Source organism: Silene latifolia, chromosome 10 (assembly GCF_048544455.1).
Source record: "Silene latifolia isolate original U9 population chromosome 10, ASM4854445v1, whole genome shotgun sequence".
Taxonomy (NCBI): domain Eukaryota; kingdom Viridiplantae; phylum Streptophyta; class Magnoliopsida; order Caryophyllales; family Caryophyllaceae; genus Silene; species Silene latifolia.
Window position 1 is genome coordinate 163,982,820 of NC_133535.1, and position 18,130 is coordinate 164,000,949.

The following is an 18,130-nucleotide window of genomic DNA, read 5'->3' on the forward strand; positions in this document are numbered from 1 at the left end:
TAAGAATAACAAAAATCGGACATGAGTTTTCATGATTACATTGAACCTAATTAAATTATGAAAAAATCAATTATAGTTTGGTTCATCATCGGAATATATTATAGAACATGAGTTGGACGCCCTCGGTATCTTTTCGAGCTCGTTCTTAAATTTATCAAACTTAGGAGCATCAAATTGGATTCCTTCAGGTCTTTTTGACATGGATATAACAAACTCTTTCAAAACGGATGCTCTACCAAGAAGAAATTTCATCATATTAAGTTCTTGGTCACGGCCATGGCAATTGTAAATCATGATTCGTTTGAGATGAGATTGGCAACATGAAGGGATTGTTTGAGTTACTCCCCAACTAGCTCCTTCCCAAGCAGCTATAAAAGTAGCAGTCTCAGAATCGGCTCGATCATGAAAATCACATGTATCAGATGTATCATTTACCGAATAATAGAAACCCTGCAAACAACACACCATTTTGCAACACAGTTAGGTTTTTATTTAGAACATGGAAGGAGAAAAGGATAGGGCAAAGGACGACTCCGCGATTTGAGTTTTGATGCGGGCAATTGCTAAGTTTTTTTATTTGTTTTTTTTGTGTTGTTTTTCGTTTTGTAAACTTGTTTGGGACCCTACTCGTTGTAGGTCTCGGGGTTTACCCCGCCTTTTAATAAAAAAAAAAGTTAAGTTTTTATTCCTTATATGGCATTTTTTTCTAAAATTGGGTTTAATTGTAGAGTAAATTAAAAATTACTCCCTTTTAAAATCCAGTTTTCTAAAATTACTCCCTTATATAATTTTTTCCTAAAACTACTCCCTTAAAATGCCCTTTTATCAAAAATTGCTTCAAAATACCAACTTAAGTTATTTATTCCATCATTTATGAACTTATTTCGTTTGTGTCTTAGCCAATTTAGAGCATCCACAATGGTAAGCTAGTTGATACTAGCTTACCTTCGCCACATCATTTTTTTTTTTGAGCAAGAACAATTTCAAGCTACAAGTTACTCCAATGGTGAAGTCAATTTAGTATTAGCTTGATGAGACCTAACTAACACAATTTTCTATTAATTTATTTAATTCTTAATTTCTAAATAAAAAATAAAAACTTTATAAATGAGACAACTAATTTTCTATTGGTTATATTTTGCTTGTGGATCCATTTAAGCAAGTAGCTTCATGGAGCTACTAGCTTGAAATTATTTGAGCGAAGCTAATCTATATGTACAACTCCAATGGTTAAGCTACTAGCTTACAATTTCTAAAAGTTGCAAGCAAGTCCCTTTTTTCAACCATTGGAGATGCTCTTATACTTTAAAACGTTTAACAATGGAGAATAAGTTCAAATCAGACGTAATATGTCACCTAAATTTGAGTTTTGAAGCAATTGTTGATAAAAGTGCATCTTAAGGGAAATTTTAGAAAAAAATTATATAAGGGAGTAATTTTAGAAAACAGGATTTTAAAAGAGAGTAATTTTTAATTGTACGATAGTCACAAAAATTAGGACGGGGAAGAAAATACGGACTAACCTGCAGAAAAACAAGTTCTTCTAGCAAAGGTGAACGATGAAAGATCAACAACAACACAATATCCCATATAGCGTTACATACTGAAAAACATAGTGCATCCAGCTTTAAAGTTCTTAGATTACTAAACATAGGTAGCGGATCCTTTAACACAGCAGCATAATAGAAACCCTTCAATAAACAAAAGATAAAGTAGCAATTAGGCATTTAAGACATTTATAGACAATATCATTGGAAAAAAAAACGGAAAATTCACGTGGTACCCTTGAACTTTGTCATTTTATACATGTATCCAACTTTTTAAGTTTGTGTACATTATACTCTCCATGTTTGATTTTCATGCACAATATATCCTTTTTGTCGCTGTAAAAAAACTCAATTGCGCATAACTCCTAGATCGGAATTCAGAATCGGCCAATTTTTTTCGTTAAATGATTATGTCGTCATAATCTACGATTTGAAAAAAAAAAAAAATTGATGACTGACATTTTATAGAGTTTTTTTTAACGAAAACCTCAAATCAAACATATCTTCGATCATAAATTTCCGAATGACCAATTTCGTTTTATCAATTTATAGATCTCGAAGAGTTAATCAATTTGGAAAAAAAAAATTAGACAATTCCGATTTCTGGACTATAATTTATGCTCAATTGAAAATTTTAAAAACGATAAAAAGGACAAGTTGTGCTTGAAAATCAAATTTCAAGGATATCATGTGCACAAACTTAAAAAGTTGGGTACCACGTGAAAAATGGCAAAGTTCGAGGGTACCACGTGAATTTTCCGAAAAAAAAAACTTATATGATCATAAAATAAATTACGGAGTACTAACCTCAATAGACCATCCGAGCAGAGTTAAATGTTTAATATTAGACAAGGCTCTTAAAAGACTAAGCTGCTTCCGGAAAGAAGTGTCGAAGTTGTCAAATTGCAACGGGCGCCTAACATCGATGCAAGCTTCCACAAGCGAATTCAAATGTAATATATAGTTAAATGCTAACATGTCTTCATATTTAAAATACTGTAAATTAGGGGTGTTGATATGCACAAGCTCACTATTTTTCTCTTCATTATGATACTTGAGAATAACGAAGACAAATCTCCGAAGCGAATTAGAGGTAATAATCAAACGATCCGCTTTTATCCACCAACATTTGATAGAGAGGTCTTCAAGGACAGGACAATTCGAAACAAGCCTTGTGAGGAAGTCGTCCTCAGTAAAAACAAAGGAACGGAAGTGAAGGAGTTTCAAGTTCGGGAGGCAAATAACCGGGATTTCATTGTTGTTACCATTAATAATCTCAAGATTGATATCAAGCCTCAACACCTCTAACGACTGGTGAGTGAAAATTTCCGGGGGAAGCTTACATTCAGAAGAGTTCCTTACATGAAAGGATAGGTCAAGTTCCCTAAGGCTACATTGGGCTAACGGGTAAGATATCCATGCATAAAGACGGGCGGGTTCAGGGAAACAGGCTTTCTTGCATGTGTGATTATTGTCGAAGTAACAATAGCTAATGGTTTTGTCCGAGCCCAAACAAAGTCTAAACCGGGTAAGAGGCTGCTGATACTGAGATAATTTATGTAGTACATTGTCGATAAATGACTCGAAACGAGAGAACCGCTCAACCAAATATGGATGTTCGACGCAATGTGATACAGGAGAATTATCAAAGTCCAGATTTGTTATCCAACAAAAAGCTCATCTCATTTTCTTGGATAGTACTTGGGCCGCAGCAGCGTCCTTGGTTGAGAGCATTGATAAAATTCGAGTCAATAACTCATCAGGTAAACTGGTTAATCTATCCACACAATTACGACTTGTACAACACCTTTTCTGTTTCCGGTCCAAACTGTCCATCCAAACTCCGAAAATATACATCGAATCTAATTCGTTGATTTATACTGCGAAATCCAATTTACTACTATTAAATTTGATGATGACAAAGTGATAAAATAACCCTAACTAGACAATTAGCACTAGATAACAAGCAAATAGCAGTCGAAATAACATAATCTCCCAATCAAAACAGTAATTATTGTGTGCGCAAAATTATTTATCATAAAATGATTGAGACAGAGGAAGTATTCCGGAAGCAACAGAAAAACAGAATAATCTTCATAAGAGAATGATAATAATGATGATTAAAGGAATAAACTTTGATGATAAACAAGCAAAAGGGCAAGTTTATATTGGTCTTGCTTAAGACTGTCTTACACTAAGACCTCTCACGGCTTTTAAAAAAATCCATCCCTGTTTTAATCGGGTGTCAGAGTAATTTTAGGTCAAGACTCAAGACGGTCTTAAACAAGAATTAGGGCAAGATTAGTTAAAGGAAATGAGATAAATTCAGTAAAAATAATCATCATAAGAGAAGAAATACTTCAAATTAAATTAAGTGAAGAAAAGGATGACTTACTACTATACTAGGATGAAAAGTGAACGAAATCGGAACATTAAGATGAAGTCCTCATAAATTGATAATATATATTGGCATTGTATTTATATTAAACTCCAGGCTAAGCTAACTATAATAGGAGTATAATTTAGTTAGAATAAGAGATCGATAATTGTCATACTCAAATAAAAAATATGATCAATTTAAGGAAAATATTTTATTTACTTAAGTATACAATTATTAACTCATAACACAAACACTACAACTCATACTTGTAGCTAAAATGGATACTCGTATGTTTCTCATCACTCGCTAAAGTGGTTACGTTTTTTTCTCTTGTTAAATAGTAGTTCTGTATTACTGATTGTATAATCTAGTAATTACTCGGAATCCCACAAATATTACTATACAACCAGTTGTATAATAAGCATTGTACAACTCTATACATTAATCCGAGTTTATGTGTAATTTTTCCGAGGTTTTTTTTTTTTTTTTTTTTTTTTTTTTTTTTTTTTTTTTATGTGAGTTCAAAAACTTTACAATATAACTCAGATTTTTTTAAACAAAACTCGAAAACTTTAATACACAGCTCGAATTTTAAACCATACAACTGATTGTATAATCTAGTAATTACTCGGAATCCCTCATCCTGCAATTTGCGAGAGTAATTAAAGTACCAGTAGCGGGTAATGTTGTTTTTATTATGAAATATTATTGAAACCACAAACCCTTAAAACAAGGGTAATGATAAATACAACCCACTGAGTTGTATTTAAGAAACCAAAAGAGAAAATAAATTCTTAATATATGCATTAATTGTATTGATTAATGTGTAATTTAGTTCTTAATTCCTACATTAATACCCAAATTAGAAGGTATTTAACTAGGTTGTATTTAGCATTACCCTTAAAACAAATCCAAAGGATTAGGCAATGTGAACTCTTCTTTTCTTTTGATAAAAGGATTCTTTTAGAGTGGACATCCTCCATCTCTTTAAAAGCTACTTTGACTTAAAATTTGAGCACTACATGATGAACATCTTACAACTGCACAACACTATAATATTTGATATTTATATTTTCCTCCTACATATCTCCATCTTTCTTTTTGGGTGGCTGATTCCCTAATTAACATAATTAATTCATATTAAACAACTCGATATTTTTTTCCTTTCTTTCTCTTAACACTTTTTCTCAATTACCGTCTCAAATACTCCCTCAAATTTATTAAATTAGTCGCACGGGCCATTTTCCACTCACAAAAAGTCGACTTGGAACTCGTAAATTTGGCCATTCCCTCCGTCGGGTCATTTACGATCCGAAATCGTTACGTACAACTTTACATCTCTTTTCCATGGCCTCATCATCTATTAAAAGTTATTCCTTTGCATTGTCCCACCTCTAACCTTTTATATATTCCTTCTTCAAATACAAATATAATGCCACCTATTCTTTCTCAATTTTTCACCTCTCCTTACCCTTCTTCTTGCAACATGGCTTCAGAATTTGAGGTATGGCTCTATAATCTCGTCTTACGTATTCAGTTATATTAGATAGTAGTTAATCTTTAGCCTTTCTAAGCCTTTCTCAGTTTTCCTGCTATGATCAAATTGCAGAGACCTCGAATCACCGAGATAAATGTCAGGATGGACTGCAACGGATGCGTGCAGAAAATAAAAAAGGCTTTACACGGGTTAAACGGTAAGTTTATTATTACTTCCTCCGTCCCAATATAATCTTCTTGGTTATGAGTTTGCTGAATTCTACTTGTTGCAGGGATACATGAACTTTACATTGACGTCCCACAGCAGAAGTTAACAATCATCGGACGAGCAGATCCTCAAAGAATCATGAAAGCGATAAAAAAAGTCCGGAAAGTTGCTACATTATGTTCCCACACAGAAGTACCTGACCCGAATTCTCAGCCTACAGAACCCACACAAGATGGCGGAGCCCCTCCACCAGAAGGAGAAGCTCCGCCTGCAGAGGGACCGGCCCTAGGGGATGCTCAGCCTCAGCCTGCAGAACCTCCACGATCAGAAGAAGCTCCTCCTCCTGCTCCTGCTCCTCCTCCTCCTCCGCCACAAGAGCCACCTAATGAGCACCCTCCCCCAACTCAACCGCCACAACAGGAATCTAACCCTACACCCGGGCAAGCTGATATGCAACCAAGCCACCCGTCAGGGTCTGCAGGACCAGGAGCAGGACCAGGACCATCAGATGCTGATGAGGAAGAGGAGGTTCATGTGACGTATCATAACCCACACGATAATGGTCGCAGATATGGATATGGATATGGATATGGACATGGATACGGCCCTGGATACCGTGATAACTACGGTAACCCATGGAGCAGTCAACCTGGACCGAGTTTTGGTTATAGTGATCGGCCCAGGCCAGTTTATCACGAACCTGGTTTCCACGAGCAGCGTAGACCTGTCTACAGTGACCCACCAACTCGTCCATTTTATCATGAACCACCAGGTCCGCCACCTCGAGATGTTTATTATGAACGACTAACACCTCAAACCCGTTACCATGAACCACCGCCACCTCGAGCTCGTTATCATGATCCACCACCACCACCACCACCTCGAGCTGTTTACCATGAGCAACCACCTCAGCAAGTATATGCAACTCAGAGTTATAATATGTACAGACCGGCTCCTTCGGTCACACAATACCATTACGCTCAGTCACCACCAAGATACACACCTCGTCATCGGACAGACTATTACTACGATACGGATTCATATCAGTATGACAGTACTAGTTCCGGGAATGTCCCTTCTATATTCAGTGATGAGAATCCAAATTCATGTACAATAGTATAGGAATATAACATAAATTTCATTGCAGAGGTAATGGTGATGACATTTGTTAACAAGGAATAGGATTCTTGGCTTGTGGCCATAGAAGAATCCATACAAGCAATACATTATTTGTAGATTACCTTGTTTTTTCTGAAACTAATTATTCTTTGTGACGGGTATTTTAATCAAAAATAAACAAATGACTGGGACGAAGGGAGTTATACTGATAGCGAGTTATAAGACAGGAATCGCGTTTAGTAAAGACAACCATCCATACTAAAGTAAAAGGAAAAGCGATTAAAAAGAAAAGCGAAAAGCATGACTTTTTATCATTAGCAGCAACCAGTGTAGCATTAAGTTCCATGGGACAAGAGAGCATTATATGATACTCCCTTCGTCCCGATAATTTATTTACCTTTTTTTTTTAATTATTTGTGAGGTGTATTTTAATCAAAGGTAAAATAATGATTGGGACGGAAGCAGTACTAGATAGTAAATACAAAGTTGTGAAGCTATGTACAAGGCCAAAAGACTGAAGAAAGACGATAGTTATGCAAAACATAGTTTCTTAATAGCAAGGCTTCAACCTCGTTACAAAACTTCAGCTCTCAGAGACGGAAGTTTCGCAATGAGCAACTATCTAATGCAGATGTATGTCTTGTCCTTAACTGGAAGATGTAAATGTATCATCCAATAGAGTACGATTTTCGACCTTAAAACTATGATTTCACGATATTTTCGTCCCCATTTTCACCTTTTTCACTTAGGAGGAAGGTAAAATTGAAACACACGCCCAAATAAAAGTTAAAGCTTCTTAATCTCTTTATTTTTTCTTTTTGGAAGATGTGAAGGAATAAAAATCCGAAAGTAAAGCTTTTCTTTTTTGGGGGCGATAATGCCAATATCACTCACTATAAGGATTTGCGAAAAAAAAAATCCCATATTGAATATAAACCTTATTACTCCCTATTTGACAAGAAAAGCAAATTCTAATACCAAAATGATGGCCGCCATGAATCATTAAACCGCCAACAACTAAATCAAAAGACGAACTAAAATATAAAAAGAAAATAATTAATACAAATGCCGTGTTTGGTAAACATAGTGGGTGAAATTAGTAGATTCCAGCCTAACTAGTAGATTGACCAACCAATCTACAATTATAAAACTATAATTTTATAATTTAATCGGAGTATATAATACTAATCATAATGGCATCGATCCTAATTACTCCAAATGATTCGATTCAATTTCCTGTATATATAATACGGAGTAATAAAGAATAATAAAATAGTAACATAAAAAATAAAGAAAAAAAAACTATATAAAAAGTGAGAAGGAATAGAATAGGATGCCAATGATTAGGTAAGATTTAAGAATACAAAGAGGGGCATTCCATAATTACATTACCTGGGATTCCACTAGGAATGTTTGACACACCATATATGCCTTTATTTAGTGCAGACAAGAATTGACAATCTCCTTGACTTAAAGTCATACAAGTATACAACTAACAGCTCACACTCCCTTAATAAAGCCAAAACCTGACAACTCACTCTAACAACAACCCAACAACAAAGTCTTTGTCCCAAGACGATTTGGGGTCTGCTGACATAAATCATCATCTGGATCTGTTTACACTTACATTTACCAATACAGGTCAAGGGTTAGACTTTTCGGCCTTCTATAAGATCGTTGTACACCATACAACGAATTTATAACTATGTTACTCTGAAACGGCACTTTGTTGTCGTGTCGTGCGTCCGCCACGACAAGACACTTTTGACACTTCACTTTCAACCAAAAAATTGAAAAAATTGCACAAAATAGCCGTATCCGACACTCGACACGTGTCAGAAACGACCTTATTAGAGAATTTATCAATAAACATATCCATTGGTTTCAGCTGACATTTAACAGCTTGGTCTCACCTAATGACTGATTAATGCTAAAAATAAGAAAGAAAGAAAAAACTGAGAAAAATATGAAAATACAGAGCAATGTATATTAATACTACTAATAATAATAATTTCTGTCATCACTACCAAAAATTTGTTTACACAAGAATGAAGAAATGAAGCTGTACACTAATTGTAACATGCAAGAATGCAATAAGATAAAAATAAATGACCAAATAAATGTAATTGAACTTGTAGCTTATTTTCAAAGAATCTGTCCTTTTTTTTATGTTTGTGATGAATAGGGTTTATAGAGAAGAGACCAAACCATCAGAACTTCGGGTGGATAAAGAATTCTCGAGCTCAGGGCAAGGCTCGGGAAAGACGCTCTTAGAAGAACCGACAACATTGGAGCAAATCCAAGGAGTAGTAGAGATTGAATTGAGAGCCAAGGAGATATCCGAGAGTGAGAACTTAAAAGGAGATTCCTCGATTCCAGAGAAACTTCCTGCGATTGTGATATTAGAGCCAACCACCTTTTCTAACGTAATTTGACCCAAAACAGGAAGGGCTGTTTGGTCATATTCCCCGTCTGGGTGATTGGTCCACTGCCCGCTAGCATTGAACGCGGTGTGGGTATTTTCTATCACGATGTCAGAGACGGTTATTTTTTCCATGTAGCCACCTCGGCCAATGGCGGTTCTAAACTCAATACCAGAGAAAGAGTTGCTTATATGGACACCGTCGACAAGAACATTGGAAATGCCACCGGACATCTGGCTGCCAAATGCTATGGCAGAACCGGTTGATGCTTGAAGTTGGACATTTTTAATGTGGACGTAAGTAGTCGGCCTATCGTAGGCAATGCCGTATTGGTCCCACCCACTTTTAAGGGATATCGCGTCATAACCCATGCTTATGTTGCTGTTCTCTATGCACATATGATCGGAAGAATCTGAATTCACAGTTACACCTAGTCAGAATCTGAATTCATAGTTTCAAAAAACAACCCGACTTTTGGAAATAAAGGCATAAATGAAAAGAGACTTAACCAGATAAATAAAGCAAGGATAGAAACTTAACCAGGGACAATCCCGACTGTGTGAGGAGATGACGCCGGAGCAAAAGCTGAAATATTCTGTACTAGTACATGGCTGCATTCAATTGAAGTACAATTAATTTTGTGATCTTTTTAGAAACTAAATTCATAATCAAGAAACAATGAAAAAGTTGACCAAGATACCTGCAATAGACAGGACGGATATTATATGCAGGTGCGTTCAAAAATGTCAAGTTTGAAACCACAACTCCAACAGAATCCACAATCTCTACGAGATGAGGGCGACTGTAATTCAATGTATCAGAGAGAAAGGCATCCCACCAAAATGATCCTTGGCCGTCAATAGTCCCATTGTTGCCTAGTTCAGTATCCGTCGATACACACAAATTATATTGTCAGAAGGGGTTCCGTAAACAATGGATCACACGAATTACCATTCAGCATCAGCATCAGCATCAGCATCAGCATTGGCCTATACTCATGATAAAAACAAAACAAAACAAGAAAGGCTAGACGGTAATCACCTGTTATGACAACATCTTGCAAGTTATATCCGTTTATCAAGCTCCTATACCTACTTCCCGGAAGCTCAAATCCGCTGCCATATGACGGCAAAGGGTCGGCGATTCCCCAATGGGATGGATCCTACAAAGGTTAAGGCTATTAGTTAAGATGTCCGACAAATTTTGAGTGGATCAACGACTAATCTCATATAGGAATAGATTGTTTTCGTCTACCAACTAGTCCATTATCTTCATGCTGGTGGGAACTAGGAAATTATGACTACATATGCAAGTTCCGGATGACTTCTCCAACAAAAGAGTTTATATTTATATTTAAACACAAATCACGTTTAGTTATATGTGAGACCGGTCTATTGGCCATATAATTATGAGTATTATGGTGTATATAAATAGCTAATTTGTCCCGGTGTGACATTGTGAGACAATATATCACATACAAGACCACTGGCATCAAATTAGCATGCACCAAGTTGAAATTCATGCGAGCCAATAATGTGCCAAATCCCTACCCAGGAAAGTAATTTTACTATGAACATTAAACAATACATGTCGTAATATCCATAAGAGTAATGGTGAAAAAGTTTCAGCTCCAATGATTTAGGTCAGCTAACATGAATCGCAACAGCAAACTGTCAATGCAATGGGGTTAAGGAGCGCAAACCGAACCTGAGATCCAATGATAACAGCATCCTTCTCCAAGAAAAGGGTGAGGTGGTTTGTAAGATTGAAACTACCGGTAAGCCACTTGCCAGGCGGCACGTACAATTGGGCCCCACCCTTGTCCGCGAATGAGTTCAGATAGAAAATAGCATTTTGAAAGGCACCGGTATTCGATGTTTTTCCATCCCCAACGGCACCAAACTCCACAATGGATACACTATGCGGTCTAGGATCCAACTGCGGCTTGTATTCGCATTGATCCTTGTTCTCTTCTCCAATACCATCTACTGCATTGCAAAGCACAAAGAGCAGAAGCAGTGCCACCTATATAACAGCCGGGCGACGGAAAATTATTAGCAACAACTACCAAAATTACATCAGAAGAACAATGCACACCAAAAACAATCAAAAACATCATTTAACCATAAAAGGCAAGTTGACAAAAAAATCTAGGAGTAAATTCAAAGCTACTTGATCAAAAAGCATGGATCTTTATGCAATAAATGGGTAGAACTTGAGAATACACTAAAGCAAGAGATAGATGAACATGGTAAAAAGTAAAAACACTTCAAAATTTCAGAAATCCAATTATAACAAAGATAGATAGCAGAAAATAACAGTATAACAGTGTACATTATTCATTCCACCTATTTTTGCTGGTGGCGGTCACAAGCTTGTGACGTCTCACAATTCGTTTTAACATAATTTAAATCGGTTGTGAGACGTCACATGTAAGAATTTGGGTATTCTTAATTGCAGCCAAAACAGAAAACAAGATCAAACACATAATTCCATCAAAAAATCACAAAAATCTGCAAAATTTGAGCAAAATTCAGCAAAAATAACAACAATTCAATCACAAGCAACAAAGGATCTACTCAAAATCATCAAATTACAGCAAACCCAGATCATGAAATCTGCTAATTAACACTAATTAGTAATTACATCAAAAATCAAGAGTTTGTTTTGCTAACACAAGGGTAAGGCTGCATACATCCGACCCCCTTACCCCACAATTTGCGGGAACTATTGAGGCACTCGGGTAATGTTGTTGACATCAAAAATCAAGGAAAATAAAATAAATAACATTTAATTCAAGAAATTGTCATACCCTTAAATCAAAAAACATACTTACTAGCATCTTCATGTGGTCACAACTTCTGCAAAAAAATGTGCAATGTGTAGAAGAGAGATAATTTATAGCAAAAAAAAATAAAAAAATCTTGCAAAAATATAATAAAATAAATAAATAAAAACCCTTGAGAAAATAATTTATAATAATGGACCAGGGTAAATTATAAACATCAAAATCAAATCTTTTTTAAATATTTTGTGCCCCCTCTATTATTATTTTTTATTATTTATTTAATATTAAATAAGTGTGATTATGTAAACGACAAAATAATAAATGGGGTAATCAAGCGTGACAGGTGAATGAAGAAGAGGGAAGAAGAACATGGAGATGAAGGAGTTTGAAGAGAGAGAGAAATTGAATAGAATTAATAATTGAGAAAATATAGAGGAAATTATTAATTATTAATTATTAATTTAAGGAAATGACAGCGAATGTTAGCACAACTATGATCATAAATCTTTAGCATACAACTCATGAAGCTAAAGCTTGCATGGAAAAGGAAATACTCCGTATAATAATTTTGATTTGGTAAATATGTAAAGAAAAACGTTCTTGACTCCAATTTTAAAATAAGATCCTAGTATATAATATACGATTAATTTAATTTAACTTATATGGATAATTCTTCATTAATAAATGAGAAAAATCGAGTATAAATTACGCATAAGTTTGAAGAGGAGTGTTACGGACGATATCTTTTGAATCATCTACTTTTACAAATCGGTATGAGTATATTCTAGCCATTTGCATTCGCGAAAGTGATATTTTAGTCCATTACTTTGGTTAATCGTGAGATCAAACCCTAAGTTTGGATTGTAGTCATTAGGTCTTATAATTTATGCAAAAGATAAAAATATAATGTGTTTTACGGAGTGTTTGCTTGTGAAAGGACTCGAGGAGCATGTTCGACTGTTGGAGTCTGAAAAGAACACCTAAAAAATAAAATATCTAAATTATTAGAGTTCCTCTTATACTACATCTTATCCCCTTATACTAAAAGAATAAGAAATCTCCCAAATTTTCCCGCCTAAATAAATTTGGCTATAATTGGGCTTTCATTATATAAGATCTTTAATTGGGCTTTTATTATTATTACATCTGTAATTGGGCTTTCATTATATTATAACTACGAACTTTCCCTTTTCCAGCCGATTAATGCAAAACATTAATAATAATAAATTTTACAATTAAATTTCAAATTGAGTTAAAATCAGTTGTATAATTGTTATTTTTTTTAATATTCTTATCTAAAAAACCGCGCATTCGCGCGAGATCTATACTAGTTATATACCAAAGTTATCCCATACTTATAGTCATTATAACTCAAATATACAAAATTTATATATACGAGTATTGAATGTATTCATTTTGGGATAATTTTAAATGAAATTTACAAATTATAATCGTAATGGATCGTTGTATGTTGTACAATAATCTTATTAAATTATCATATTAAGGAATGTGTAGCCGACAAATTTCAAGTAACGGCCCTCTTGCCAAATTGCAAAGGTGATTAAGGAAGGAGTAGAGTAGGCAAGAGAAAAACAAAGATAGATTTATGGTACAAATTAATTACAGTGTTTGTCTCTTAAATTACAAAAGAAAGATAACAGAATGAAAACAATGTGATTGATTGGCATACAGGGGAGCTGAAAGTTCATGTGATGTTGAGCCCTTTTTTTTTTTTTTTTTTTTTTTTTTTGGAAAGACGGGTCGAATAAAACACATATGAAGAGGATAAAGACAAGTATATGGGAGTCCCTAGGCACTTAAATGTACATTGTTACAAACTACTCCACTTTTATTACTAAATAACTTGATATAATAGTGATGGGATATTCTCACCCCACCCAAATCCAACATATTGAAAGAGTCGAAAGATATCCACAAGAAGTCAACGGCTTAGACAAATTTAACCGACGCAACCTGTCGGCTGTCTCGTGGGTCCCACTGGGCAACTAGCCACCGAGGCACACATCCGCGAACTCATATCCAAGACCCTCGGCGGTGATTCAACAGGGCCCGCCGGCCTGCCATGGGTCCCTCGGCCGAGGGGTAGATCAGTCTTTCCACCTGCTAGCCACTTGGCCACTACGTGACAAAAGGTGAAAGTCTATAAATACTCCCCAACTCTCATTGAGGAGGAGATCCAGAATTTAACCTAAGAATCGCTATTCATCTGGTAATATTTTCCTTATCTCTCTACAATATATACTTCACCAAGTAACAACAACTTATCTCTCTAAGTTTACTGACTTGAGCGTCGGAGTGAGTTCGCTCGGTCCAAAGCCGAGCCCTCAGTTTGTTCATCGTTTCAGGAGACCGCAAGGAGGATTCAACCAAAGACGTCATTCTACAAGCACGGGTGGTAACAAATAACTGCTCTGGAATTACACCCGGAACAATTGGCGCCGTCTGTGGGGAAAGATACTAGAAGCTAGTCACATTCATTCCCAAACAAAAAAAACCAAAACAAAAACTCACCCAAAAAGCTAAGAAGATGTCAAAACAACAAGAGGTATTCGTAACTGACGAAACCGAGTTCTGCCAAGATAATACCGTCCACGCTTACGAGTTGCGCGACCCTCCACCGGCCGGGTAATTCAACCGGAGTACGGATGCCAATAATACCGAGATACGCCGCCCGCCCAACCAGTTCACCATCATGGGACATGTGGTTGATGCAAAGAAAACCGAAGCTACTCCTGGACCTCATTGGTAGTACGTCGGCTCACACTGTCACACCGACAAGAGCGGCGGAACCCGTCCAGGAGACCAGGGCCCAGAATGTGACTCCAAGAGACTTGAATGGAGCACTGGAAGAAGCTGGCCCCGTCAAGACGCCGGAGGAGCCCAAAGTGCTAGTGGTAGACCTAAGTCCTTCCCGGACCGCGGGAAGACGGCGTCGCCGCCAAAGACCGACGAGGCTGCCTCGGAGGAGTGAGAGAAGTCCGACTCGCCGAGTCGGAGAAGGAGTCCGACTTACCGCAGTCGGAGAAGAAGCCCGACTCACCCGAGTCGGAGAAGAAGCCCTTCCCGCCACGGGGAGAGGAGCCGACTAGGAATGCGAGGAGCGATCGCGCGTGTCGTTCGACACGTGGTCGACACCCCCCCAATGCCTACGTCCTTGAAACCGCCGTGCCAACCAAGCTAAAGTTGCCGGCATTCACATACAAAGGGGATAGCGACCCCACCGACCATGCCGAGGCCTTTGAGTCGTACATGTCGGTGTGGGAGCAACCCGACGAAGTCCGTGCCGAGTCTTCCCAACAACCTTGCATGGGATGGCTCGGGGGTGGTACAAGGGGCTGCCCGACGGCTCGGTATCTTTATTACGCCGACCTAAGGGACGCCTTCTTAACCCAAGACTCTTGCATAAAAGGAGGGCCGTGGAGACATCGGACCTCCCGACTATCAAGCGAGGAGGGAGGCGAGTCTCTCCGAAGCTATGTAAAGAGGTTCGACGCCAAGGTTCGGCAGATTCGTGAGTGAACAAATGAGTGGCGACCTTCGCGGCGATGAAAGGCCTCCCAAGGGGAGACTTAAAAAACGAGCTCATCAAGTGCGGCGGCTTGGGCTTAGACGCCGCTAGGAAGATGGCCGACCAGGCCATCAAGGTGGAAGACTATCACAAGACCTGGGTAGGCCACAGCGAGGCGGGGCACTCAGAAAAGAAGAGCCACCGGGAGGACAACCCGGATGAAAGACGCCGTGACAATAATAGGTCACGGTCTGATAGATCTGCCAGGAAGCAGAACTCGGCGGGCGCTGGGGGGAGTTCAGGATCGTACTACCAGAAACGGTTCAATGGCCACACCCCCCTGGTCGTATCTGCCGCCGAGGTCTTCGCCCTGAGCAAGAACGAGGGCCAAAAGTGGGAAAGGCCCCCCAAGCCGAAGGGAGACGGCGACACGAGCCAGTACTGTGAATATCACGGCCACACCGGTCACCTTAATGACAACTGCCGGCATCTGAAGAATGCCATTGAAGAGCTAATCCGGAAGGGGAGCCTCGACAAGTATGTTGCCAAAGGCCAAAAGACTGAGGCCGGCGGTTCAAATAAGAAATCCGTCTTTGAACGGATAGGAGTGATCCATGTTGTCATCGGGGGCAACGAGAACGGTGGGTCCGCTCATGGGCACAAACGGCACCTGAACGAGCTGTATCAGGCCATCAACTTTGTGCCCAAAACAGCGGTCCCCGCTTCCAACATCCCCGACATAACTATTGGGAAGAAGGACTACGAGGGAGTCATCGCCCCTCACAGCGACCCACTTGTAGTCCACTTGGACATATCCAACCACCTGGTCAAGAGGTGCCTGATTGACACAGGCGCCTACACGAACATCATGTTCGGGAGTGCTTTCTCAACCTCGGTCGAAGGTTGAAGACTTGAGCCCCCGCACCAATCCGTTGTACGATTTTTTCCGGGGCCGGCCTGGTACCCACAGGGTTGATCGATCCGGTGATGTTCGGCGAAGGGAATGCGGCAAAGAATGTCCTATTTGAGTTCGTAGTCATTGACGGCTCGTCCGCCTACAACGTCCTCATAGGCCGCGTCACCCTGAGCGAGGCTGATGCAGTAATGTCAATCCGGGCCCTGACACTGATGTATGTCTCGGACCGGGGGGAAGCGCATAAGCTCGTCTCCAAGGACAAGAAGGACGAGGTGGTCAACACCCAGATATCCGCCAGAGGGTGCAACATGCAATCCCTCAAAGTGGCAAAGAAGGCATGGAAGGGGAAGAGCACATCCTTGCAGCAGGAGGGCGACCCGATGAATACCGACGTCGGCATGGTTGAAGGAACCCCGACCGACCAAGAAGAGTCGCATCCCGGCGTATGGGAAATAACTACTGACGGGTCCCCCACGGCGAACGGCTCGGGGAGTCGCCATTCTTATCACCAGCCCAAACGGGGACGTGTTTGAGCACGCCTTAAAATTTACCTTCTCAACCTCAAACAACGAATCCGAATACGAGGCGGTGATAAATGGAGTCGAATTAGCTAGGGCTGCCGGGGCGGAGCACGTCGTGGTTCAAACATGCTCACTATTGGTGGCCAACCAAATCAGGGGAGAGTATGAGGCTCGAGATGACGGGATGGTAAGATACCTGGAAAGGGTGAAAGCCGACACCGCCAAATTGAAGTCCTTCCAGATACAGTACATTCCCAGGTCCGACGCTCCCTCAAGACACACCGGCTGACAAACATGGAGGGTGCACCTTTGATGAGCCATTAGGACACTGACAATCTCGGGAAAATTTTGTATAAGCGGCGGAGGTGCCCAAGACAACTGTGGGCACCCCGACGCATGTTTATATCTAATGAAGAATCGTCCAAGTTTTCCATAAAAGTATTCATTTCCCCCATAGTCACCATCAAGAGCGTACGCCGTCGCAGTCACCCCAAGAAGTAGACGCTACGGCGATCACCCCAAGAGGTAGACGCCGCAGCGATCACTCCAAGAGGTAGACGCCACGGCGATCCACCATCAAGCGACGCCGTCGCAGTCACCCCAAGAAGTAGACGCTACGGCAGTCACCCCAAGAGGTAGACGCCGCAGCAGTCACTCCAAGAGGTAGACGCCACGGCAGTCACCATCAAGAAATAGGCGTCGTCGCAGTCACCCCAAGAAGTAGACGCTACGGCAGTCACCCCAAGAGGTAGACGCTGCAGCAGTCACTCCAAGAGGTAGACGCCACGGCCATCACTATAAGGAAGCGGACGTCATGGCAGTCACTACCAGCGCGGTTGATACTCGCGAAAGCGATCAGCACGCCCTAGGAACGTTAAACACAGTTGAGATACGCATTCTAACTGCCTCGGTCAGGCCGAGGTAGAAACAAAAGAAGCGCTCAATTAATAACGTAAGAAGACAACTCAGACGAAGACAAGAAAAGACCTCGGCCAAGCCAGAGGCAAAATAAGCAAACTCTTATTAAAAATTATAACAGGTTACAAGGAGAATACAGACGACGGCCGTCCCCATAAGGATAAGCCAAAACACAACCTACCAAAGTTGTACAAAATACAAGGGAAAGAAAGGCAAAAGGTTACAAACATATCATTTAAGCGCCAAAAGATGGCAGGGAGGAAAGGCTTAATAATTGGCCCCCT

General features: G+C 39.4%; 3 protein-coding genes across 6 annotated transcripts; 1 reads left to right on the forward strand and 2 right to left on the reverse strand.

Annotated features, from left to right (window-relative positions):
• Positions 1-66: 66 nt before the first annotated feature.
• On the reverse strand, positions 67-3,404 carry LOC141608866 (F-box/LRR-repeat protein At4g14103-like). Its single transcript, XM_074428211.1, has 4 exons — positions 3,341-3,404; positions 2,355-3,223; positions 1,524-1,691; positions 67-450 (listed from the first exon to the last, which is right to left on the reverse strand). Exons 1-4 carry the CDS (start codon positions 3,402-3,404, stop codon positions 67-69), a joined length of 1,485 nt encoding a protein of 494 aa, XP_074284312.1.
• Positions 3,405-5,301: 1,897 nt separating this feature from the next.
• LOC141609522 (uncharacterized) lies at positions 5,302-6,902 on the forward strand. 3 transcript variants are annotated; one of them, XM_074428564.1, is made up of 3 exons: positions 5,302-5,431; positions 5,537-5,621; positions 5,729-6,902. In XM_074428564.1, exon 3 carries the CDS (start codon positions 5,771-5,773, stop codon positions 6,752-6,754), a length of 984 nt encoding a protein of 327 aa, XP_074284665.1. In that variant the 5' UTR covers positions 5,302-5,431; positions 5,537-5,621; positions 5,729-5,770; the 3' UTR covers positions 6,755-6,902. The 3 variants fall into 3 exon arrangements, with proteins under 3 accessions (XP_074284665.1, XP_074284664.1, XP_074284663.1); XM_074428563.1 differs by having other exon boundaries at positions 5,304-5,431; positions 5,512-5,621; positions 5,697-6,902; XM_074428562.1 differs by having other exon boundaries at positions 5,304-5,431; positions 5,697-6,902.
• A 1,811-nt stretch (positions 6,903-8,713) lies between these two features.
• Positions 8,714-12,664, reverse strand: LOC141606859 (putative polygalacturonase). 2 transcript variants are annotated; one of them, XM_074426198.1, is made up of 6 exons: positions 11,987-12,664; positions 10,882-11,199; positions 10,216-10,336; positions 9,875-10,049; positions 9,715-9,785; positions 8,714-9,586 (listed from the first exon to the last, which is right to left on the reverse strand). In XM_074426198.1, the coding sequence occupies exons 1-6, from the start codon at positions 12,020-12,022 to the stop codon at positions 8,940-8,942; spliced, it is 1,368 nt and encodes a 455-aa protein (XP_074282299.1). In that variant the 5' UTR covers positions 12,023-12,664; the 3' UTR covers positions 8,714-8,939. The 2 variants fall into 2 exon arrangements, with proteins under 2 accessions (XP_074282299.1, XP_074282300.1); XM_074426199.1 differs by having other exon boundaries at positions 12,011-12,433.
• Positions 12,665-18,130: the final 5,466 nt, after the last annotated feature.

Bases quoted from the DNA above. Each gene is read 5' to 3' on its own strand.
- LOC141608866 (XM_074428211.1), bottom strand. From the start codon at position 3,404: ATGTATATTTTCGGAGTTTGGATGGACAGTTTGGACCGGAAACAGAAA. The intron at 3,224-3,340 runs GTAATTGTGTGG...AAATGAGATGAG, and splicing joins GAAAAGGTGTTGTACAAGTC to CTTTTTGTTGGATAACAAAT. The intron at 1,692-2,354 runs GTTAGTACTCCG...TGTTTATTGAAG, and splicing joins TGCTCGGATGGTCTATTGAG to GGTTTCTATTATGCTGCTGT.
- LOC141609522 (XM_074428562.1), top strand. From the start codon at position 5,360: ATGCCACCTATTCTTTCTCAATTTTTCACCTCTCCTTACCCTTCTTCT. The intron at 5,432-5,536 runs GTATGGCTCTAT...ATCAAATTGCAG, and splicing joins ACATGGCTTCAGAATTTGAG to AGACCTCGAATCACCGAGAT. The intron at 5,622-5,696 runs GTAAGTTTATTA...TACTTGTTGCAG, and splicing joins GGCTTTACACGGGTTAAACG to GGATACATGAACTTTACATT.
- LOC141606859 (XM_074426198.1), bottom strand. From the start codon at position 12,022: ATGAAGATGCTAGTAAGTATGTTTTTTGATTTAAGG. The intron at 11,200-11,986 runs GTATGACAATTT...GCTGTTATATAG, and splicing joins GTATGTTTTTTGATTTAAGG to GTGGCACTGCTTCTGCTCTT. The intron at 9,587-9,714 runs GTTAAGTTTCTA...CTGTGAATTCAG, and splicing joins CACAGTCGGGATTGTCCCTG to ATTCTTCCGATCATATGTGC.